Raw genomic sequence first — 25,966 nt, forward strand, 5'->3', positions numbered from 1 at the left:
GGCCCTGGTTGCAGCCATGAACAGCAGCGTGCTTAATGGCCTGCAGCTCTCGCTCAGCGCCATTAACATTCCAGCTGTGGAGATTTTGGCATGCGTCGGGTTAGCTTGACAAGACAGCTATACATCTCTCTCCCTGCTGTCAGCACAGATTGTTGTGTGTCAGGAGACGCACGGGCTCCACCAAGGAGATTAAAAACACCCTCACATCACCTGTGACAGGTCATTTCTCTTCTTGTTCGCCTTGTCAGTCACACGCACCGTAATATTGATTTGTTTTCTCCCCCCTTTTCTTCTCACAGAGACCTTCTGCTGTTGCTTCTCCTGCTGCTTGCTTGCTGACTCATCCATCCAGCAACAGGTAAAGAGTTATTTATACCGATCCCTCCCTAAAGTGCTATTTGCCCTGTGGGCAAACAAATCTCATTGCTCTGCTTGGCAGATCCTAATAGCTACATTTAGAGCAATTATCTTGGCTGATATTTTACAGGGACACGTGATTGTGTTTTCATGGAGTCTCGCAGAAACATTACAAGAAATATAGCCGTTGGTAGGTGTTGGCGCAGGCAGACGTTCAGTCAAGCCTTGTGCAGTTGCATAAAGTGTTGACACACGGCTCCTGACACACTGTGTTAACTGTAAACCTACCTTGAGAAACAGAAACATTGTGAGAAGAGTCGGAGTGGGGAAACTGCTCTGATGTAACAGACCGCATGGCTGAACACATGTGCCTCAGGAATTCTCCTAGTTTTCTAGCACACACACCCTCAACACACGCATGTGCACAAGGATACGGACTGATATACAATAATCCGCAATGCACATGCAGAAACATACATCGACAGAAACGGTGGCCAAAAAAGGAATCAGGCAGGTATGCGAGTGTATGCTGGCAGCCACTATGGATGCCAGTGAAGCTGTTAATCATAGTTGTAATTACTGTTCTACAGCTCCAGCTTATGAGAAACACTGAGTCCTGACAGACGACAGGAGAGAGAAGTTTTATGTTTCAACCAGTGTGTACGTGTGTTTTCCCAGCAGTTCTCAGCTATTTCTGCCCCCACCTTTACGTTTCAGGGAGGTATCGGGCCAAAGCACCTTCAGAAAATCAGAAAGGAAAAAAAAAAACCCCAACAGATTCATTTCTCATCAGGAGATAAACACACATTGCCTGAGCAACATGACGCTAAAAAAAAAAAAAAGAATTTAAAGTTACAAAACCTTTAAGAAAACATTTTATTTTACATAAACTGTACAGATGAAATTTATTTGACTAAATGATTCTTATACAGGAACTAAAAATAACTTTCTTATTAAATAGAAAACTGAAACAAAAATAGAATTAAAGATGAAAAAATGAAGTGTTGCTTATTGTACAAAACAGAGAATGAAAATAGAGCTAAGAAATGAAAATCATATATCGTACCCTGATACAGTGGTAGGCCTTTTGCAAATAATCAAAAACAGTATTGTACACAGTAACTCAATGGCCTCGCCATCTTAGTACAATAGCTAAAATCTTGGCCTCTTTGGTTCCATTAATTAAAATACATTTGAAACAAAATTCAATTTACTTCTATAAAAAATAACATTTCAATGGCAGTTTTTGTTTCACTAATCCTGCAACTTTTCAGTGCAAACATCACAACAATCATTCGCTTTGGAAAAGAAGCGAAAGATTACATTTCAAGTATTGATAAAGAGTTGAGGACTGGAGAGAGAGAGAGAGAAGGAGAGAGAGAAAGAGAAAGATGGAAAGAGAATTCAGTCTAATAGAGAATGTTGAGTATGGGTATAGGTTACTATACATTGCATAGCTCATGTGGCACTTATTTAGCAATAGGACAGGACACTCAGTACCCCTTGGAAGGCATTTCTTTATACAAGTGCTATTCAGGGCGTGCATTTCAGTTTCTGCAAGTGCTGCACTGCACTGTGGCGACCCACTGGGCCGAAACTAGAGTCTCCGTGTCCGTAGGCCCGCTTCTGCTGAGCCTGAGGGCCCGGGGAGAAGCAATTCTCTCTCCGTCGCTCCCAGCGCACAAGTGAAGTGCACTTATGAGACCTATCTTCACCTGGTTGTCATGGTAGCAGGGCCTGCAGCACACTTGACAGGCAGGAAGTTGAGGTTGAAGGCTGTAGTCAAACAGCAAGAACAACAGCAGCAGCAGCAGCAGCAGCTCTGTGGAGGACTTTCTTTTGCAACTGTGCTGCTGTGGAGTGTATAATCCTGCAAGGCATTAAGCGCTGCCGGTCTAATTCCACCAGAGAGGACAGTCAGACTGTGTCTGTCGGCATAGTAGCGAAGTGCTGGTGTTCTGAATTGTATAAGCTGATGAATTGTCAGTGCTTTCTAAAAAAAAAAAACAAAAGTCTGTCATGTGCTTAAAGTACTTAAGAGGGTTGGAGGAGCAGGGTTGGGAGTGCGTGTTGGTGGGGCGGGGTGGGGTGGGGGCTGAAGCCAATCATGTCATTGGCTGATCCTGTCACTTTACTTAAGCGCTTTTTATCTTCATTCAAGAGGAGATGATGGGCCATTATTTTTTGACTAGAAATGGCAAACTAGAGCAAAATATCATTTGGTGATAGATAATCATTCCCTTCTCATCCCGCTGCTGACCAGTCGTCGCCGAACGGACAAAACTTGGACAGCGAGCACGTCACTCAGTCTGATAAATACACACACTCGCACAAGCCACGTGCAAACACACGCATGCACACCGTGGACACAACGCTGACACTTGCGTTTGCTAAATTGCACCAGCGCGTGTGTTGCTTGCACATACAGTAGGTATAGATATGATGTATATGTGTACCGTACATTGATGTCCTGTTTGTACAAAAAAAAAAGGCCTTTCTGACTGTTTGGAGTTCAGATAACGAATCGGTACGAACTCAAGCGCAGCCACACTCCTCCACAATCATGTTGGGCACATCCCTCTTGACGATGTTGTATTCATCGTCAAAGTAGAGCATGGACATAGTACTGAGCTTGGTGGGGATGCAGCAGGAGTTGACTGAGCCCGGGCTCATCCCTCTCATGCGGTACTGGTTGACTACTGCAGTGTGGAAGGATGAAGCCGAGCCCGGCACACCTGCCATGTAGGCCGGGCAGCTGCCCTCACAGTAGTTACCATAATAACCAGCCGGCGCAATGATCCAGTCGTTCCAGCCAATAAGGCGGAAGTCTATGTAAAACTGCTGCCGACAGCATAAGCCCCCGCTGGTGCCGTCACACTCCAGCCCCCGTTTACGAATGCGGTGCTTTCCATCCACCTGCCGCGCACGCACCACCAGGAAAGGCCGGTGGGACGGGTCGCCTGGGTCCACCAGCACCGGAGCAACGCCAGCTGTCTCACAGCCCTCACAGTGGACCTCAAGGTCCTGCCTCCGGCTGCCTTTCCCAAATACAGCCCGTACCGCCTCTGAGAGTGGGAACGTATGCCAGCCGCTGCGTTTCAGGTCCACCCTCTTCTCCACCAGGGCCCAGCGGCCCTTTCCCCCTCCACCACCACCTCCTGGGCCTCCCTCTGCGCTGCTTGAAACCCCAGACTCCTGGTAGTGGATCTTGACTGTCACCTTCCTCCGGAGGCCCTTCTCGGGACCGGCTGGCAGCACACGGAAATAGAGCCACAGGTTCGCCTGGGACACATACAGGTTCTGGTTGCCCTCATTGGAGATGAGGAAGTACAGACCGGACTTGGAGGACGTGTGTCCATCTGTTGGAGACAGGGAAAACGGAGGAATAGTTTATTCTCAATCTGCCACTTACACAGCTCAATGTAGATGCAGAAAAACATGACAGATCATCATCAAGCTTTCGTCAGCAGATAGTTTGCTCAGTTGTTATGAGGTTGGTTCAGATGTTTGAAATTCATCAGATGCCAGAGATCAGAGACCGGTGTTACCACCCCTGACATAAGACCACCAGTTCATCATGTGTCACATGACAACTTAGCCACATCCATGACAACTGAGAAAACAACATCAGCAGCCGAAGACCATGAGATGTGACTGAAAGCTCTGGAAAATGGCCAGTTAGTGGAGCTTGTACTAAAAATCAAACACATTTCTGTTATTTGAAGAGAAAGGGTATAGACTGTTTGCCTTTTTTACACATAAACACACACACACACACGCAGCATGTGCTCACACAGAAAGCAGACCCCCCTCGCCAAGACAGCTTTGTCTTTAAAGACCTGTTTTCCCCTTGTTTTCTCTGTTCTCCCTCAGTCACCGTGTCAGGTGATCTCTGCGGGAGCTCCTGATAGGCCAGCTGTGACAGGCCAGTTCTGGGATCAGGCCCAGTTGGCCTAAGATCTGGCTTTGTGTGTCTAAGTGACAAAGCCAAAAAAAAAAAAAGGAGCGGGGGGGGGGGGGGGCAGAGGGGATGAAGATGAAGCAGAGGAGGAAGGATGCAAGTGGAAAAGGTGGGAGGGTGGCAGACACGGCCAAGGCTCCTGGGAGGTTCACTGAGTTCGCTGTCAGTGCCCAACCCGAACCCCACCCCCACCGTACCCCACCCCTTCCCCCAACCCCGCCTCACCCCCCTCCCTCCTACCAGTGTAAGCACCCTGAGAGTGACAGCACAAAGCCCCCTGTGAGGCACTGGGAGACAGCCGCGCTGCAGCCTGGCATTGAAACGCGTGGCTTTGCAGCAAAAAGCATGATGAGGCAAAAATAAAAGCCATTTACATGACACTGGCCACTTTCCCCAGCACTACAATGAAGAGATCCCGGGTGTCTAAAGATGGCAATGGGCTCTCCCTAGCACTAGTTTTTTCTTCTTCTTCTTTTTTTTAGTTAGGCTAATGATGTCTTCCAAATTACCCTGAGGTAACTTGAAAGGTTTCTATTTCTGGAGATTTGGTACAATGTGCTCAAGCAGAGCAACGCCTTTGAAAGCAGCTAAATTACTTTGTTTGCCGACTGATTAGTGTGTGTCAGTGTCAACAGGTGGCCACCAAAGATGGGCCCCCTCTTTGAGGGGCCTCACGCCTCTTCCTCCTGTAAACCACGGCTTTACATTCACACAGGGACCTGTTCAGACCAGCTCTCCACTCTGTAACATGTCAGCTGGGAGCTCAACCTCTTCACACACACACACACACACACACACATTTGCATCCATCCATGCGCAGACACACACCCAAGCCCACAGTAAGCAATACATCAGATATCAACCTTCTCTGTACCAAAGCCTGTGGGTAAACTATCAAGTTCAGAGTGTGTACATACTGAAATCCACCTGAAGTGAATGAAATGTAGGAATCAGCTAAACAGCAGCTCTTACCTGCGACTGCTGTAAAGGCCCCTCAGGGCTACAAGTAACTAACCTCGCCTCATTCAGCGCTGTGTGTTCTTACTTGCCTCGACAGCTCCGAGCTCAGAAAAAGAGGCAGCGCATGGCAACAAGCACAGTGACAGTGTGATAAACAGACGGGGTGAAGTCAGAAAATAAAACTGACCATCAGCCTGAGAGCTCAGCTGTTTGTTTGATCGTGGTTTGATCGCGTTTGTTTCCCATTCGCTGTATCTGTAATCCCCTTCAAGACGCCCATAGCATCAAGTAATCATGTGTCAAGAGCTGGGTGGTAATGACTGACAGTTCTGACATTTCGTCACACTGGTTAATGTCACAGTAATGCCAGTGCTGTGATTACACAGTAGCTGCACCTCATCTGCAGCAGGGCTGCAACTCACGTTTAACTTCATTGTTGATTAATCTGCCTTTTAATTCATCTATTAAATCTCAGAAGATAGTGAAATATAGAGAAAGATTAAAAAAAACAATCTTAAGTGAGAAGCTGGAACTAAGAAAACTAAGTTGATTTATCTTTGGAAAATTATACACAATGTTGATTGATTAACTAATCGTTTCAGCTTTGATTCATGGCATAATGAAAGGTAATTAATGAAAGGTAACACATGTATGAAACTAGGAATAAACTAATGCATTGCAAGCACTGCAGCCACTGTACTAAATGCAAAAAGAAGAAGAAATAATGAGTTTGAAATTCAAAAAATAAAGATACAGGTATCTTGTCTCAAAGTCCCTTTAGTGGCTGCTCTGGAGCTTTCAGTCATATGACATGATCCTCATCAGGAGAGCTGTAACAAGACTGTAGATTGTGGATTTTGTGTGCACTTTAACCATCTCTCATCACAATCATCAGCTCAGTTCCATGATGGTATATGACTGGCGGCTACTGAATGGACCAGACCAAAACACCATCAGCCTATAACTGAAGGTCACATGCTGTTTTTTTCTCGCTGCATACAAGTTTGATTATATGGCTTCCATGGTCCTGAGATCATACGTCAACATGCCACATGACTTATTTCAACCAAGTTCCTTTTAAGGAACGAATTGTTCTCTTCATCCACTGTTAGCTGGCCCTGACACGCCTCATCTGACCCCACAGCCGAAAGGTTGCAAGTGAGTATCAGCAGGCAGGACACCTGGGTGGGCTTGGGAGGATAAAGAGCTGCTTCAGCGTGTCTCCACCTGCGCCACCACATCAGGGAAGAGGCCATGGAAGCAGGCAGGCAGGCAAGTAGGCAGGCAGGCAGGCAGGCAGGCAGCTCCAGAGCTCATTACTCAAAGCCGCTGTCGACAAAGACCACACGGGAGGGATTGAGAGGTTCAGAAGCCGGACTTCTGGCCAGACGTTGAAGCAGCTATGGCAATGGATTTTTGTTGTTAAAGCTTTACTATATAGACACTTTTAATAATGCTGCATAATTCATTTATAGGATCACAAGATATGCAGAGGCAGCCGGGCGCATTGACTGAAACACACACTTGTGAGTGAATGTGGAAAATGTCTGGACAGGGTCCAAGGAGCGCCATGACTGACAGCTCCTCATGAAAGAGTTGTGTCCTGAAGTAAACCTGCCAACTGATCCTCTGGAGGGACCGGGCTGGAGTTAATAACCTCCCTAATGAAGTCTTAATTCCATGTCTTGGACCACTCGCCACGAGTTCACCAGGTCCAAACAACTATAGTGAACAATCAAGAAGTTACCATCTAAACTTCCACATCGACCCCCCCCTCTCTCTCTCTCTTTTGCCCTCCCTTCTTCTCTGCCTGTAGCCCCTGCCCCCCCGCTCCGCTCCCGTGGATACGGGACACCAAATCCCTCAATAAGGACCCATGGGACTATGTCAGGGGAGAAGGGAGATTGGCATCGTCCTCTTCACCTGCCCGGGGCCGCTTGGCAGACCTCATACCTCTGCGCCACCGCAACCGGAGATAAGAAGCTGTGGTTAACCCAGTGCTGAGGGGAAGTACAGGCCATAAGCTGACCTCCCTGTTACACACGTACACAAAGCACATAAACACCTATCCACATCCATTTGTTGGCTCACTGTTGGCTAAACATGTGCCAACCTCACCCCCACCCCCCACCCAACCCGCCTTGTCCTAAACTGTGACAACAACAATTCAGGCTCCCTCATGCTTGGGGGACAAGCTCCCCTGGCTTCAGAGTTTTCTGGAGAACTTGCCTCTGAGCCATGCCCTGGCTGGCAGCATCTGATCTGGGGGGCGTGAGCCAGCTGGCCAGGAGGCAGACGGGGTCTAGGGAGCAGGGACCCAAGCCAAGCTCCATGGTAGAATGCCACACAAATGCTCAAAGGTGTGAGGAAGAATGGGGGACTAGTAAAAAAAAAAGAGAAGTAGAAGAAGAAGAAGAAGCAAAGGAGCACAGCGAACCTTTAGAGCGACAAAAGCATTCTTTACAACACTGCAATATGGGCGCGCACACACACACACACAATATCAACCCCCCTCTGCCATCACCAATGCCATACCCCTCCACCCACACTCCCCCAATTCAACCCTGCACGGACTCAAATGTCTCATGCATTATTCTGAGCAATATCTTTTGTTTTCTCGGCTTTTTTTTTTTCTCCTAACGTTGACATGTTGTGTTCAGCAGGAACACATAGTGCTCTTATAATAATTGCCTGGCTTTTGTTCCCTTGTTATGAGGGTGCTCAGATCATTCCCATTGGAAGGCAGGACCCAACAGTCCATTCAGGCTAATTGTACCGGCAGGGGCCAATGGGAAAAGACAGGATGGGGTGTGTGTGTCTGTGTAAGTGTGTATGTATGTGTGTGTGTGTGTGTGTGTGTTTAAGAAATCCTATTTTGGTGTCTTTAATTGTATGTTTTCTCTTTGTTAAACTAACAGTTTGTGTCAAAGACGTTCTCACAGTGCTAACTGATAATTATTGCATTGGATGATTTTAGGTGTGTGTGTGTGTGTAAGCCTGTGTATGTGTAGGGAGGGGGTGCGTGTTGTGTGTGTGTGTGTGTGTGTGTGTGTGTGTGTGAGGGAAAGAGAGAGGAAAGGGTGTTCTCTTTGGACTTCTGAGAATTAGTTAGATACACATTCTTAGAGGAAGGGATAAATGGCCAATTGAAGGACTTTGTCCGTATTTAAAAGAGTGCTTTATACATTGGAGTATTGAGTGTGAGCACTGCTTTAGTGATGAAATTGGATTCAGAGGTTCTTTTTATCCCCTAGACAACACATGGGGGTAATTTAAGGACTCTTTCTTTAGTTTCATTTCTTTTTCATTTTCAGAGGGATAAAACAGGAGCTTTTAACACCAACTACCGGCTTCAGGCAGCACTGAGCTGTGATGTAATCAGAAGATGAAAATGATGACTGCACTGGATTTATTTTTTAAACAGTTGCTTTATCTGTCTCGTCTGTTATGTCCCTGCTGATTAGTCACATCAACAGGATATGCCTAAGAATTAAAATAAAGAGAATCCTGTGAATGAATGAGGCTGATGCTGGGTTGTTAACACTCCAGGTTCCCTGCACTGCCTATTGCACAAAGTCAAAAGGTGAATGGGTTCACCCAGGGGTCGATGTAGATGTGTGCAATGAATTATTGATTAGTACCTGATTCGGCGAAGCTGATAATCTCAGAGGTCTCCGCTTGAACCTCGTTGTTGAAGGCGGCCTGCCCGTCAAAGCTGGGGATCTCCATCCGGCCGTCCTCTCGCACTTTGCCGGCGTGCAGTCTCCTCAGCGCCGTCACCATCGCAGCCTTCGGGATGGGATGGGTGATGTTGGGTCTGTCTCTCATCTGCAGCCTGTTCAGTATGTGCCTCTTCACCGCTTCCAAAAAGTCTATGTTCACCCGCTCCGACTGATCCGGCGCCCTGAGGCCGCAGGACGCGCACGACTCCTGGGGCGAGCTCTGAGTCTCTGTCCCGGTCGCCGAGCTGCAGCGCACGGAGAGAAAGAACGCAACTAAACAGGACAATGCCAGACTGTGTAAGCTCATTTTTCTAAACTTAAAGTTACAGTCCAACTGCTACTCAGGATAAAGATGAATGCATTAAACGCACACACTTTACACAGGCTACTTTTAATTTAAAACGCTTGAAAGTTCCGGGAGGACATCCACTTGCGCTCCAACAATCATACGCCTCAAGAAATCCACAGAGGCCAATGAAAGCTTTGTATTCCCAGTCACACAAGGGTGCTGCTGAAGTAGTGATACTAATTGACTCCTGTCATTATGCATTCAATAATCCAGCAATGCGTCTTTTCTCTGCGAAGAATAAAAGTTCACGTCTCTTGACAGCGAGGCGCTCTCAGGAGTTTCTGACTGCTGACGCGCTTCTGTCATACCACGTTTACCTCAGACGTGCAATCTACCAAAACAAACGATTCCAAATTAAAAACCCCTTTGGTGTCCAAAGGCGTTCAGTCCCGTCTTTTTTCCCATTCAGACAACACGCAGAAAGTCCACTTCTGCAGCTCAAGTTCCAAGGAGAACAACAGCGCTCGGTAAGTCCCGGGTATTTAGTCTATGCGCCTGGGTACCGTGTCCCCGTGCGTGCGGCTGTAGATGGCCAGCTCCGTGTGTCCTGCAAGATGCCGCTCACTGAGACCCTTTTCTCCCTTTGCAATCACGACAACAGGGGCTCCGCTCACCCAAAGTTTTTATACAGGAGTCGAAACCACGTGGGGATTTCCACCAACTGGACGCAAAGGATTATTAGTCTACTACGTCTCCAGAGCCACGACTCCGCTGATGGAACAAGGTTTTATTATGGTAACACGCCTGCCCCGGAGAGGTTGCATAATTTATTTATTTATTTCTTTTGCTGTTTTTTTTTTTTTTTTGGCCCAAAGGCTCACGTTATTTGACGTGTAGCCCGTTGTGTGAGATCATCCAACTTTAACATCACAAGTCTTGAAAAGGCAGGTTTAGTGTGGGCAGGATACTGTGCTGTGCAGTCCGGAATCTTAGAGGAGCTCAGGTCACATCTTACCATCTTACAGATTGAATTTATGTTGACATGTAAAATGTGATTATTAAAACTCATTACATCAGCCAATTATTTAGGAAAGGAAAATATTCAAGTTATAAACAGAATATTTAAGATTCAAAATATAAATAGTATATATATATATATATATATATATATATATATATATATATATATATATATATATATATATATATATACACACACACACACACACACCCTATATTTATCTATCTCTATATATGTTAGAAAAGTATCTGGATGAGTCAAAATGAACTCATAGCTGGTTATAATTCAGATTACCAATCAAACAGCGCCATCTAACGAGTGAAACCTCTTATTACACATTGAGTGGAGAGCTAAGCAATACTTGATTGGTAGGGGTGGTGAAAAAATCGATTATTTATTAGGCACGCTTATATTATGGACGATTATGAATCGACTATTAAATTTCTAAAAGATTTTTTTTTTTTATTGTAATACACAGCAGGGACTTTCCAGTTACTGGCTGTCATACAGGGCTTTTAACCGCAAGGCGGAGCTGTTGACTAACAGTCATAACAAAACACCCTGTAACAGAGCCAGCAAGCAAGCTTACGTCTCGCTACTAGAGGCACGTGACATGGACGAAGAAAAGCAAGCATGTGGATGCATTTTGGTTTTCATGGCCGGAGTTTTAAACACGTCGACAGGATGTACGTTGTCTTCAAACCTTGCCGCACTAAGCTAAAGTACTGTGGTAATACTAGCAACATGAGGGCTCGGTGTACCCCGCCTCTCGCCCGTAGTCAGCTAGGATAGGCTCCAGCTCCGCCGCGACCCTGACGGATCAAGCGGTATAGAAAACGGATGGATGGATGAGGGTTCACATCGCGCTTCCATCCAGAGGAGGCTGCGTGGGCTAAAGACAACCGCCTGAAGCCTCATTCCACCGAATCAACGTCTTCTCCACGAGGTGACGACAAAATTAGCCCCAGTGAAAGACTACATCTAAAACGAGTTTAAAAAAACAAACAAAACTAATTTGGAAGTTACAGCTATACCACACAATGCTAAAGGTGCTTTGAGATGTTTCTTAGTAAAAGAGAAGTTGAGTAATTCAGCAGCTGACTGTTTTTTTAATGGTGCAATACGTTTATGGTGTTTTGGGTTACTTTTGTCATGGAAACTCAACAATCGATTGGTAATCGAATCACGACCTCAATAATCTTAATCGAATCGAATCACGAACTTGGACCGACTAACCATCTGCAAGTTAGCTAATGTCCAATACACTGCACATACCTTGTGGATTTTTTTTTTTTTTTTGATATTCCTAGTGGGTTTGCAATTTCGAAGTCATCAACGTAGAGAATTACTAATAATTTCTGACCCTCACCTGAGAGAAGCAGATTTTCCTGATAATAGGAGCCATCACAATAGCTTGCATATTGCCCAGGCAAATGTGAAGTACTTTCTTGCACTTTCTCAAATACATCTGTTTTTTTTTTAACAGCTGCTGCAAAGATGAGAGAATGGGCACATGCATGTGGGTATGCTGTGAAGACTCAAAAAGGTACTCTACTGGCTTAACAAATGGAAACTTCACTTCATAATAACTTTTCCTTCGCTTAGCTGTCGAAAATGGTCCTTCAGATGCAACAGATTTGTGCAAAACATTACTGTCTGACACTGCCTGGACAATTTCATTTACAAGTGTGTCATTAAGAGGGCTGTTATGTTTTTCCAGTACTCTTACTTCAAATTCTCTGATGACAGGTTCTGACAGGGAAAACAACTGATCAATGTGCGCTATGATTTCTTGTGTTGCCTTTTGTGACACATGTAGAACAGTTTTCATTTTTAAGAAGAAAGCAGCCAGATTGTACTGTAACTGCTCCTGTATTTATTCTGCTAGACCCTCGGTACTACTACCTGCAACTGAGGTGGTTTCATTTTCATCAGCTAATTCTAATGGATTGTCTTCATCGCCCCCATGAGAAACATTTGAAATTTTGTACTACAACTGTTACATCATAGTCTGGTGTACTTTGATGTTCTTTGCATTTATGTGCATTGTACACATTTGTTTTGAACCTACAATCCCTAACTGGGCATGGCACCATTTGTTTTTGTCTTAAATGTCCCCATAGATGAGCATACATGCAACTCTCCACAAATGGCTGCTTAAAAGTGCACACAGGGCAATGAAATGTCACATTATTAGTCAAATCTTGACTGCCTACTGGGGTTTTCTCAGAATGTGTCATTGAGAAATGTACCTTTAGTGAATTATAAGTACTAAATGTAAACATGCAGTTGCTGTACAGACAAAGTAAAGGTGAAACTGTGGAATACTGGCCATGGTAAAGTTTGTAATGTCACAACAACTGTATTTTTAGGGCACTAGAAAACCCAGTTTACATTTCCACATGGTGAAATTATATCGAACAGCAAATACAAACTATAGCCAGTAAACTTGAATATAAATGAACAATGGCTTTTCAATGTACTTATCACTTTCACAAATGAAAAAGTGTCCTTGTGCCACAGCGCGGTGAACATTATTGAAAGCGCCAAATAGCGCTAACTTTTCTTAAATTGGCGTTTAGGCGGGTCACTCACTTGCACATTCAAGTGTGGGGTGTTTACCTCACGTACGTAATAAAATTTGTTTAAAAGAGAAAAGCTGAAAGTTTAATATTGTTTAAAGTTGAATTGTAAATAATTTTTTTTGTATTTATTATAATTTTTATTTTATTTGGAGTAAATGAATGCATATTTATATAATAAACATATATAAATTAAAAAATTCATAAGTAATTCATTTTGTATATATTTTTAAATTATTGTTGAGAGTAAATTAAAAAGTATGGCCACAGTATAGTAAGGCTTCAAAAAAGGCCAAAAAAAGTTATACTTTAATATGGCCTCAAAATGTCATAAAAATGGTAAGGCTTCAAAATAGGCCAAAAAAAGTCATACATTAGTATGGCCTCAAAATGTCATAAAAATGGTCATAGTATAGTAAGGCTTCAAAATAGGCCAAAAAAGTCATACTTTAGTATGGCCTCAAAATGTCATAAAAATGGTCATAGTATAGTAAGGCTTCAAAATAGGCCAAAAAAAAAAGTCATACTTTAGTATGGCCTCAAAATGTCATAAGAATGGTCATAGTATAGTAAGGCTTCAAAATAGGCCAAAAAACATCATACTTTAGTATGGCCTCAAAATGTCATAAAAATGGTCATAGTATAGTAAGGCTTCAAAATAGGTCAAAAAACGTCATAGTATAGTAAGGCTTCAAAATAGGCCAAAAAAGTCATACTTTAGTATGGCCTCAAAATGTCATAAAAATGGTCAAAGTATAGTAAGGCTTCAAAATAGGCCAAAAAAAGTCATACTTTAGTATGGCCTCAAAATGTCATAAAAATGGTCATAGTATAGTAAGGCTTCAAAATAGGCCAAAAAAAGTCATATTTTAGTATGGCCTCAAAATGTGCCAAAAAACATCATAGTATAGGTTAAAAAAAGTCATACATTAGTATGGCCTCAAAATGTCATAAAAATGGTAAGGCTTCAAAATAGGCCAAAAAACGTCATACTATAGTAAGGCTTCAAAATAGGCCAAAAAAAGTCATGTTTTAATATGGCCTCAAAATGTCATAAAAATGGTCATAGTATAGTAAGGCTTCAAAGTAGGCCAAAAAAAGTCATACTTTAGTATGGCCTCAACATGTGCCAAAAAACGTCATAGTATAGTAAGGCTTCAAAATAGGCCAAAAAAAGTCATACTTTAGTATGGCCTCAAAATGTCATAAAAATGGTCATAGTATAGTAAGGCTTCAAAATAGGCCAAAAAAAGTCATACTTTAATATGGCCTCAAAATGTCATAAAAATGGTCATAGTATAGTAAGGCTTCAAAATAGGCCAAAAAAAGTCATGTTTTAGAATGGCCTCAAAATGTCATAAAAATGGTCATAGTATAGTAAGGCTTCAAAATAGGCCAAAAAAAGTCATACTTTATAATGGCCTCAAAATGTCATAAAAATGGTCATAGTGTAGTAAGGCTTCAAAATAGGCCATAAAATGTCATAGTATAGTAAGGCTTCAAAATAGGCCAAAAAAAGTCATACTTTAGTATGGCCTCAAAATGTCATAAAAATGGTCATAGTATAGTAAGGCTTCAAAATAGGCCAAAAAACAACATAGTATAGTAAGGCTTCAAAATAGGCCAAAAAAAGTCATACATTAGTATGGCTTCAAAACGTCATAAAAATGGTCATAGTATAGTAAGGCTTCAAAATAGGCCAAAAAAAGTCATACATTAGTATGGCCTCAAAATGTCATAAAAATGGTCATAGTATAGTAAGGCTTCAAAATAGGCCAAAAAACATCATAGTATAGTAAGGCTTCAAAATAGGCCAAAAAATGTCATACATTAGTATGGCCTCAAAATGTCATAAAAATGGTCATAGTTTAGTAAGGCTTCAAAATAGGCCAAAAAAAGTCATACTTTAGTATGGCCTCAAAATGTCATAAAAATGTTCATAGTATAGTAAGGCTTCAAAATAGGCCAAAAAAAGTAATACTTTAGTATGGCCTCAAAATGTGATAAAAATGGTCATAGTATAGTAAGGCTTCAAAATAGGCCAAAAAAAGTCATACTTTAGTATGGCCTCAAAATGTCATAAAAATGGTCATAGTATAGTAAGGCTTCAAAATAGGCCAAAAAAAGTCATACATTAGTATGGCCTCAAAATGTCATAAAAATGGTCATAGTATAGTAAGGCTTCAAAATAGGCCAAAAAAAGTCATACTTTAGTATGGCCTCAAAATGTCATAAAAATGGTCATAGTATAGTAAGGCTTCAAAACAGGCCAAAAAAAGTCATAAATTAGTACGGCCTCAAAATGTCATAAAAATGGTCATAGTATAGTAAGGCTTCAAAATAGGCCAAAAAACATCATAGTATAGTAAGGCTTCAAAATAGGCCAAAAAATGTCATACATTAGTATGGCCTCAAAATGTCATAAAAATGGTCATAGTATAGTAAGGCTTCAAAATAGGCCAAAAAAAGTCATATTTTAGTATGGCCTCAAAATGTGCCAAAAAACGTCATAGTATAGTAAGGCTTCAAAATAGGCCAAAAAAAGTCATACTTTAGTATGGCCTCAAAATGTGCCAAAAAACGTCATAGTATAGTAAGGCTTCAAAATAGGCCAAAAAAAGTCATACTTTAGTATGGCCTCAAAATGTCATAAAAATGGTCATAGTATAGTAAGGCTTCAAAATAGGCTAAAAAAAGTCATACTTTAGTATGGCCTCAAAATGTCATAAAAATGGTCATAGTATAGTAAGGCTTCAAAATAGGCCATAAAATGTCATAGTATAGTAAGGCTTCAAAATAGGCCAAAAAAAGTCATACTTTAGTATGGCCTCAAAATTTCATAAAAATGGTCATAGTATAGTAAGGCTTCAAAATAGGCCAAAAAACGTCATAGTATAGTAAGGCTTCAAAATAGGACAAAAAAAGTCATACATTAGTATGGCCTCAAAATGTCATAAAAATGGTCATAGTATAGTAAGGCTTCAAAAAGGCCAAAAAAAGGCATATTTTAGTATGGCCTCAAAATGTCATAAAAATGGTCATAGTATAGTAAGGCTTCAAAATAGGCCAAAAAACATCATAGTATAGTAAGGTTTCAAAATAGGTAAAAAAAAGTCATATATTAGTATGGCCTCAAAATGTCATAAAAATGGTCATAGTATAGTAAAGCTTCAAAATGGGCCAAAAAAAGTCATACTTTAGTATGGCCTCAAAATGTCATAAAAATGGTCATAGTATAGTAAGGCTTCAAAATAGGCCAAAAAACATCATAGTATAGTAAGGCTTCAAAATAGGCCAAAAAACGTCATAGTATAGTAAGGCTTCAAAATAGGCCAAAAAAAGTCATACATTAGTATGGCCTCAAAATGTCATAAAAATGGTCATAGTATAGTAAGGCTTCAAAATAGGCCAAAAAACATCATAGTATAGTAAGGCTTCAAAATAGGTAAAAAAAAAGTCATATATTAGTATGGCCTCAAAATGTCATAAAAATGGTCATAGTATAGTAAAGCTTCAAAATGGGCCAAAAAAAGTCATACTTTAGTATGGCCTCAAAATGTCATAAAAATGGTCATAGTATAGTAAAGCTTCAAAATGGGCCAAAAAAAGTCATACTTTAGTATGGCCTCAAAATGTCATAAAAATGGTCATAGTATAGTAAGGCTTCAAAATAGGCCAAAAAAAGTCATACTTTAGTATAGGCTTCAAAATAGGCCAAAAAAAGTCATACTTTAGTATGGCCTCAAAATGTCATAAAAATGGTCATAGTATAGTAAGGCTTCAAAATAGGCCAAAAAAAGTCATACTTTAGTATGGCCTCAAAATGTCATAAATATGGTCATAGTATAGTAAGGCTTCAAAATATGCCAAAAAAAGTCATACTTTAGTATGGCCTCAAAATGTGCCAAAAAACGTCATAGTATAGTAAGGCTTCAAAAAAGGCCAAAAAAAGTCATATTTTAGTATGGCCTCAAAATGTGCCAAAAAATGTCATAGTATAGTAAGGCTTCAAAATAGGCCAAAAAAAGTCATACATTAGTATGGCCTCAAAATGTCATAAAAATGGTCATAGTATAGTAAGGCTTCAAAAAAGGCCAAAAAAAGTCATATTTTAGTATGGCCTCAAAATGTGCCAAAAAATGTCATAGTATAGTAAGGCTTCAAAATAGGCCAAAAAAAGTCATACTTTAGTATGGCCTCAAAATGTCATAAAAATGGTCATAGTATAGTAAGGCTTCAAAACAGGCCAAAAAAAGTCATACTTTAGTACGGCCTCAAAATGTCATAAAAATGGTCATAGTATAGTAAGGCTTCAAAATAGGCCAAAAAACATCATAGTATAGTAAGGCTTCAAAATAGGCCAAATAAAGTCATACTTTAGTATGGCCTCAAAATGTCATAAAAATGGTCATAGTATAGTAAGGCTTCAAAATAGGCCAAAAAAAGTCATATTTTAGTATGGCCTCAAAATGTCATAAAAATGGTCATAGTATAGTAAGGCTTCAAAATAGGCCAAAAAACATCATAGTATAGTAAGGCTTCAAAATAGGCCAAAAAAAGTCATACATTAGTATGGCCTCAAAATGTCATAAAAATGGTCATAGTATAGTAAGGCTTCAAAATAGGCCAAAAAAAGTCATACTTTAGTATGGCCTCAAAATGTCATAAAAATGGTCATAGTATAGTAAGGCTTCAAAATAGGACAAAAAAAGTCATACATTAGTATGGCCTCAAAATGTCATAAAAATGGTCATAGTATAGTAAGGCTTCAAAATAGGCCAAAAAAAGTCATACTTTAGTATGGCCTCAAAATGTCATAAAAATGGTCATAGTATAGTAAGGCTTCAAAACAGGCCAAAAAAAGTCATACTTTAGTATGGCCTCAAAATGTCATTAAAAATGGTCATAGTATAGTAAGGCTTCAAAATAGGACAAAAAAAGTCATACATTAGTATGGCCTCAAAATGTCATAAAAATGGTCATAGTATAGTAAGGCTTCAAAATAGGCCAAAAAACATCATGGTATAATAAGGCTTCAAAATAGGCCAAAAAGCATCATGGTATAGTAAGGCTTCAAAATAGGCCAAAAAAAGTCATATTTTAGTATGGCCTCAAAATGTCATAAAAATGGTCAATGGTAAGGCTTCAAAATAGGCCAAAAAAAGTCATACTTTAGTATGGCCTCAAAATGTCATAAAAATGGTCATAGTATAGTAAGGCTTCAAAATAGGCCAAAAAACATCATAGTATAGTAAGGCTTCAAAATAGGCCAAAAAAAGTCATACATTAGTACGGCCTCAAAATGTCATAAAAATGGTCATAGTATAGTAAGGCTTCAAAATAGGCCAAAAAAAGTCATACATTAGTATGGTCTCAAAATGTCATAAAAATGGTCATAGTATAGTAAGGCTTCAAACAGGCCAAAAAAAGTCATATTTTAGTATGGCCTCAAAATGTGCCAAAAAACGTCATAGTATAGTAAGGCTTCAAAAAAGGCCAAAAAAAGTCATATTTTAGTATGGCCTCAAAATGTGCCAAAAAATGTCATAGTATAGTAAGGCTTCAAAATAGGCCAAAAAAAGTCATACATTAGTATGGCCTCAAAATGTCATAAAAATGGTCATAGTATAGTAAGGCTTCAAAATAGGCCAAAAAAAGTCATACTTTAGTATGGCCTCAAAATGTCATAAAAATGGTCATAGTATAGTAAGGCTTCAAAATAGGCCAAAAAAAGTCATACTTTAATATGGCCTCAAAATGTTATAAAAATGGTCATAGTATAGTAAGGCTTCAAAATAGGCCAAAAAAAGTCATATTTTAGAATGGACTCAAAATGTCATAAAAATGGTCATAGTATAGTAAGGCTTCAAAATAGGCCAAAAAAAGTCATACTTTAGTATGGCCTCAAAATGTCATAAAAATGGTCATAGTATAGTAAGGCTTCAAAATAGGCCAAAAAAAGTCATACTTTAGTATGGCCTCAAAATGTCATAAAAATGGTCATAGTATAGTAAGGCTTCAAAACAGGCCAAAAAAAGTCATACTTTAGTACGGCCTCAAAATGTCATAAAAATGGTCATAGTATAGTAAGGCTTCAAAATAGGCCAAAAAAAGTCATACTTTAGTATGGCCTCAAAATGTCATAAAAATGGTCATAGTATAGTAAGGCTTCAAAATAGGCCAAAAAAAGTCATACATTAGTATGGCCTCAAAATGTCATAAAAATGGTCATAGTATAGTAAGGCTTCAAATTAGGCCAAAAAAAGTCATACTTTAGTATGGCCTCAAAATGTCATAAAAATGGTCATAGTATAGTAAGGCTTCGAAATAGGCCAAAAAAAGTCATAGTTTAGAATGGCCTCAAAATGTCATAAAAATGGTCATAGTATAGTAAGGCTTCAAAATAGGCCAACAAAAGTCATACATTAGTATGGCCTCAAAATGTCATAAAAATGGTCATAGTATAGTAAGGCTTCAAACAGGCCAAAAAAAGTCATATTTTAGTATGGCCTCAAAATGTGCCAAAAAACGTCATAGTATAGTAAGGCTTCAAAATAGGCCAAAAAAAGTCATACTTTAGTATGGCCTCAAAATGTGCCAAAAAATGTCATAGTATAGTAAGGCTTCAAAATAGGCCAAAAAAAGTCATACTTTAGTATGGCCTCAAAATGTCATAAAAATGGTCATAGTATAGTAAGGCTTCAAAATAGGCCAAAAAAACTCATACATTAGTATGGCCTCAAAATGTCATAAAAATGGTCATAGTATAGTAAGGCTTCAAAATAGGCCAAAAAAAGTCATACTTTAGTATGGCCTCAAAATGTCATAAAAATGGTCATAGTATAGTAAGGCTTCAAAATAGGCCAAAAAAAGTCATATTTTAGTATGGCCTCAAAATGTCATAAAAATGGTCATAGTATAGTAAGGCTTCAAAATAGGCCAAAAAACATCATAGTATAGTAAGGCTTCAAAATAGGCCAAAAAAAGTCATACATTAGTATGGCCTCAAAATGTCATAAAAATGGTCATAGTATAGTAAGGCTTCAAAATAGGCCAAAAAAAGTCATACTTTAATATGGCCTCAAAATGTCATAAAAATGGTCATAGTATAGTAAGGCTTTAAAATAGGCCAAAAAAAGTCATACATTAGAATGGCCTCAAAATGTCAAAAAAATGGTCATAGTCTAGTAAGGCTTCAAAATAGGCCAAAAAAAGTCATACTTTAGTATGGCCTCAAAATGTCATAAAAATGGTCATAGTATAGTAAGGCTTCAAAATAGGCCAAAAAAAGTCATACTTTAGTATGGCCTCAAAATGTCATAAAAATGGTCATAGTATAGTAAGGCTTCAAAATAGGCCAAAAAAAGTCATACATTAGTATGGCCTCAAAATGTCATAAAAATGGTCATAGTATAGTAAGGCTTCAAAATAGGCCAAAAAAAGTCATACTTTAGTATGGCCTCAAAATGTCATAAAAATGGTCGTAGTATAGTAAGGCTTCAAAAAAGGCCAAAAAAAGTCATATTTTAGTATGGCCTCAAAATGTGCCAAAAAATGTCATAGTATAGTAAGGCTTCAAAATAGGCCAAAAAAAGTCATACTTTAGTATGGCCTCAAAATGTCATAAAAATGGTCATAGTATAGTAAGGCTTCAAAACAGGCCAAAAAAAGTCATACTTTAGTACGGCCTCAAAATGTCATAAAAATGGTCATAGTATAGTAAGGCTTCAAAATAGGCCAAAAAACATCATAGTATAGTAAGGCTTCAAAATAGGCCAAATAAAGTCATACTTTAGTATGGCCTCAAAATGTCATAAAAATGGTCATAGTAAGGCTTCAAAATAGGCCAAAAAAAGTCATATTTTAGTATGGCCTCAAAATGTCATAAAAATGGTCATAGTATAGTAAGGCTTCAAAATAGGCCAAAAAACATCATAGTATAGTAAGGCTTCAAAATAGGCCAAAAAAAGTCATACATTAGTATGGCCTCAAAATGTCATAAAAATGGTCATAGTATAGTAAGGCTTCAAAATAGGCCAAAAAAAGTCATACTTTAGTATGGCCTCAAAATGTCATAAAAATGGTCATAGTATAGTGAGGCTTCAAAACAGGCCAAAAAAAGTCATACTTTAGTACGGCCTCAAAATGTCAAAAAAATGGTCATAGTATAGTAAGGCTTCAAAATAGGCCAAAAAAAGTCATACTTTAGTATGGCCTCAAAATGTCATAAAAATGGTCATAGTATAGTAAGGCTTCAAAATAGGACAAAAAAAGTCATACATTAGTATGGCCTCAAAATGTCATAAAAATGGTCATAGTATAGTAAGGCTTCAAAATAGGCCAAAAAAAGTCATACATTAGTATGGCCTCAAAATGTCATAAAAATGGTCATAGTATAGTAAGGCTTCAAAATAGGCCAAAAAACATCATGGTATAATAAGGCTTCAAAATAGGCCAAAAAACATCATGGTATAGTAAGGCTTCAAAATAGGCCAAAAAAAGTCATATTTTAGTATGGCCTCAAAATGTCATAAAAATGGTCAATGGTAAGGCTTCAAAATAGGCCAAAAAAAGTCATACTTTAGTATGGCCTCAAAATGTCATAAAAATGGTCATAGTATAGCAAGGCTTCAAAATAGGCCAAAAAAAGTCATACTTTAGTATGGCCTCAAAATGTCATAAAAATGGTCATAGTATAGTAAGGCTTCAAAATAGGACAAAAAAAGTCATACATTAGTATGGCCTCAAAATGTCATAAAAATGGTCATAGTATAGTAAGGCTTCAAACAGGCCAAAAAAAGTCATATTTTAGTATGGCCTCAAAATGTCATAAAAATGGTCATAGTATAGTAAGGCTTCAAAATAGGCCAAAAAAAGTCATACTTTAGTATGGCCTCAAAATGTCATAAAAATGGTCATAGTATAGTAAGGCTTCAAAACAGGCCAAAAAAAGTCATACTTTAGTACGGCCTCAAAATGTCATAAAAATGGTCATAGTATAGTAAGGCTTCAAAATAGGCCAAAAAAAGTCATACTTTAGTATGGCCTCAAAATGTCATAAAAATGGTCATAGTATAGTAAGGCTTCAAAATAGGCCAAAAAAAGTCATACATTAGTATGGCCTCAAAATGTCATAAAAATGGTCATAGTATAGTAAGGCTTCAAATTAGGCCAAAAAAAGTCATACTTTAGTATGGCCTCAAAATGTCATAAAAATGGTCATAGTATAGTAAGGCTTCGAAATAGGCCAAAAAAAGTCATAGTTTAGAATGGCCTCAAAATGTCATAAAAATGGTCATAGTATAGTAAGGCTTCAAAATAGGCCAACAAAAGTCATACATTAGTATGGCCTCAAAATGTCATAAAAATGGTCATAGTATAGTAAGGCTTCAAACAGGCCAAAAAAAGTCATATTTTAGTATGGCCTCAAAATGTGCCAAAAAACGTCATAGTATAGTAAGGCTTCAAAATAGGCCAAAAAAAGTCATACTTTAGTATGGCCTCAAAATGTCATAAAAATGGTCATAGTATAGTAAGGCTTCAAAATAGGCCAAAAAAACTCATACATTAGTATGGCCTCAAAATGTCATAAAAATGGTCATAGTATAGTAAGGCTTCAAAATAGGCCAAAAAAAGTCATACTTTAGTATGGCCTCAAAATGTCATAAAAATGGTCATAGTATAGTAAGGCTTCAAAATAGGCCAAAAAAAGTCATATTTTAGTATGGCCTCAAAATGTCATAAAAATGGTCATAGTATAGTAAGGCTTCAAAATAGGCCAAAAAACATCATACATTAGTATGGCCTCAAAATGTCATAAAAATGGTCATAGTATAGTAAGGCTTCAAAATAGGCCAAAAAAAGTCATACTTTAATATGGCCTCAAAATGTCATAAAAATGGTCATAGTATAGTAAGGCTTTAAAATAGGCCAAAAAAAGTCATACATTAGAATGGCCTCAAAATGTCAAAAAAATGGTCATAGTCTAGTAAGGCTTCAAAATAGGCCAAAAAAAGTCATACTTTAGTATGGCCTCAAAATGTCATAAAAATGGTCATAGTATAGTAAGGCTTCAAAATAGGCCAAAAAAAGTCATACTTTAGTATGGCCTCAAAATGTCATAAAAATGGTCATAGTATAGTAAGGCTTCAAAATAGGCCAAAAAAAGTCATACATTAGTATGGCCTCAAAATGTCATAAAAATGGTCATAGTATAGTAAGGCTTCAAAATAGGCCAAAAAAAGTCATACTTTAGTATGGCCTCAAAATGTCATAAAAATGGTCGTAGTATAGTAAGGCTTCAAAAAAGGCCAAAAAAAGTCATATTTTAGTATGGCCTCAAAATGTGCCAAAAAATGTCATAGTATAGTAAGGCTTCAAAATAGGCCAAAAAAAGTCATACTTTAGTATGGCCTCAAAATGTCATAAAAATGGTCATAGTATAGTAAGGCTTCAAAATAGGCCAAAAAAAGTCATATTTTAGTATGGCCTCAAAATGTCATAAAAATGGTCATAGTATAGTAAGGCTTCAAAATAGGCCAAAAAACATCATAGTATAGTAAGGCTTCAAAATAGGCCAAAAAAAGTCATACATTAGTATGGCCTCAAAATGTCATAAAAATGGTCATAGTATAGTAAGGCTTCAAAATAGGCCAAAAAAAGTCATACTTTAATATGGCCTCAAAATGTCATAAAAATGGTCATAGTATAGTAAGGCTTTAAAATAGGCCAAAAAAAGTCATACATTAGAATGGCCTCAAAATGTCAAAAAAATGGTCATAGTCTAGTAAGGCTTCAAAATAGGCCAAAAAAAGTCATACTTTAGTATGGCCTCAAAATGTCATAAAAATGGTCATAGTATAGTAAGGCTTCAAAATAGGCCAAAAAAAGTCATACTTTAGTATGGCCTCAAAATGTCATAAAAATGGTCATAGTATAGTAAGGCTTCAAAATAGGCCAAAAAAAGTCATACATTAGTATGGCCTCAAAATGTCATAAAAATGGTCATAGTATAGTAAGGCTTCAAAATAGGCCAAAAAAAGTCATACTTTAGTATGGCCTCAAAATGTCATAAAAATGGTCGTAGTATAGTAAGGCTTCAAAATAGGCCAAAAAAAGTCATATTTTAGTATGGCCTCAAAATGTCATAAAAATGGTCATAGTATAGTAAGGCTTCAAAATAGGCCAAAAAAAGTCATACTTTAGTATGGCCTCAAAATGTCATAAAAATGGTCATAGTATAGTAAGGCTTCAAAATAGGCCAAAAAACGTCATAGTATAGTAAGTCTTCAAAATAGGCCAAAAAAAGTCATACATTAGTATGGCCTCAAAATGTCATAAAAATGGTCATAGTATAGTAAGGCTTCAAAACAGGCCAAAAAAGGTCATACATTTGTATGGCCTCAAAATGTCATAAAAATGGTCATAGTATAGTAAGGCTTCAAACAGGCCAAAAAATGTCATATTTTAGTATGGCCTCAAAATGTGCCAAAAAATGTCATAGTATAGTAAGGCTTCAAAATAGGCCAAAAAAAGTCATACATTAGTATGGCCTCAAAATGTCATAAAAATGGTCATAGTATAGTAAGGCTTCAAAACAGGCCAAAAAAAGTCATACTTTAGTCTGGCCTCAAAATGTCATAAAAATGGTCATAGTATAGTAAGGCTTCAAAATAGGCCAAAAAAAGTCATATTTTAGTATGGCCTCAAAATGTCATAAAAATGGTCATAGTATAGTAAGGCTTCAAAATAGGCCAAAAAAAGTCATACTTTAGTATGGCCTCAAAATGTCATAAAAATGGTCATAGTATAGCAAGGCTTCAAAATAGGACAAAAAAAGTCATACTTTAGTATGGCCTCAAAATGTCATAAAAATGGTCATAGTATAGTAAGGCTTCAAAATAGGACAAAAAAAGTCATACTTTAGTATGGCCTCAAAATGTCATAAAAATGGTCATAGTATAGTAAGGCTTCAAAACAGGCCAAAAAAAGTCATACTTTAGTACGGCCTCAAAATGTCATAAAAATGGTCATAGTATAGTAAGGCTTCAAAATAGGCCAAAAAAAGTCATACTTTAGTATGGCCTCAAAATGTCATAAAAATGGTCATAGTATAGTAAGGCTTCAAAATAGGCCAAAAAAACTCATACATTAGTATGGCCTCAAAATGTCATAAAAATGGTCATAGTATAGTAAGGCTTCAAAATAGGCCAAAAAACATCATGGTATAGTAAGGCTTCAAAATAGACCAAAAAAAATCATACTTTAGTATGGCCTCAAAATGTCATAAAAATGGTCATAGTATAGTAAGGCTTCGAAATAGGCCAAAAAAAGTCATAGTTTAGAATGGCCTCAAAATGTCATAAAAATGGTCATAGTATAGTAAGGCTTCAAAATAGGCCAACAAAAGTCATACATTAGTATGGCCTCAAAATGTCATAAAAATGGTCATAGTATAGTAAGGCTTCAAACAGGCCAAAAAAAGTCATATTTTAGTATGGCCTCAAAATGTGCCAAAAAACGTCATAGTATAGTAAGGCTTCAAAATAGGCCAAAAAAAGTCATACTTTAGTATGGCCTCAAAATGTGCCAAAAAATGTCATAGTATAGTAAGGCTTCAAAATAGGCCAAAAAAAGTCATACTTTAGTATGGCCTCAAAATGTCATAAAAATGGTCATAGTATAGTAAGGCTTCAAAATAGGCCAAAAAAAGTCATACATTAGTATGGCCTCAAAATGTCATAAAAATGGTCATAGTATAGTAAGGCTTCAAAATAGGCCAAAAAAAGTCATACTTTAGTATGGCCTCAAAATGTCATAAAAATGGTCATAGTATAGTAAGGCTTCAAAATAGGCCAAAAAAAGTCATATTTTAGTATGGCCTCAAAATGTCATTAAAATGGTCATAGTATAGTAAGGCTTCAAAATAGGCCAAAAAACATCATAGTATAGTAAGGCTTCAAAATAGGCCAAAAAAAGTCATACATTAGTATGGCCTCAAAATGTCATAAAAATGGTCATAGTATAGTAAGGCTTCAAAATAGGCCAAAAAAAGTCATACTTTAATATGGCCTC

The 25,966-nt window shown here is 38.4% G+C and overlaps 1 protein-coding gene and 1 long non-coding RNA gene across 2 annotated transcripts in view; one reads left to right on the forward strand and one right to left on the reverse strand.

Moving 5' to 3' along the window:
• Positions 1 to 1,260: 1,260 nt before the first annotated feature.
• inhbb (inhibin subunit beta B) lies at positions 1,261 to 10,023 on the reverse strand. The gene is made up of 2 exons (XM_041057380.1): positions 8,920 to 10,023; positions 1,261 to 3,716 (listed from the first exon to the last, which is right to left on the reverse strand). The coding sequence occupies exons 1-2, from the start codon at positions 9,305 to 9,307 to the stop codon at positions 2,893 to 2,895; spliced, it is 1,212 nt and encodes a 403-aa protein (XP_040913314.1). The 5' UTR covers positions 9,308 to 10,023; the 3' UTR covers positions 1,261 to 2,892.
• The window catches only part of LOC121194473, a 69,095-nt gene continuing 52,882 nt past the window's right edge, over positions 9,754 to 25,966 (forward strand). The window contains exons 1-2 of the long non-coding RNA XR_005895382.1: positions 9,754 to 9,816; positions 11,797 to 11,856. This is a non-coding gene — a long non-coding RNA (uncharacterized LOC121194473). The remainder of the gene's footprint in view (positions 9,817 to 11,796; positions 11,857 to 25,966) is intronic.

This window comes from Toxotes jaculatrix, chromosome 15, assembly GCF_017976425.1.
Source record: "Toxotes jaculatrix isolate fToxJac2 chromosome 15, fToxJac2.pri, whole genome shotgun sequence".
Lineage (NCBI taxonomy): Eukaryota > Metazoa > Chordata > Actinopteri > Toxotidae > Toxotes > Toxotes jaculatrix.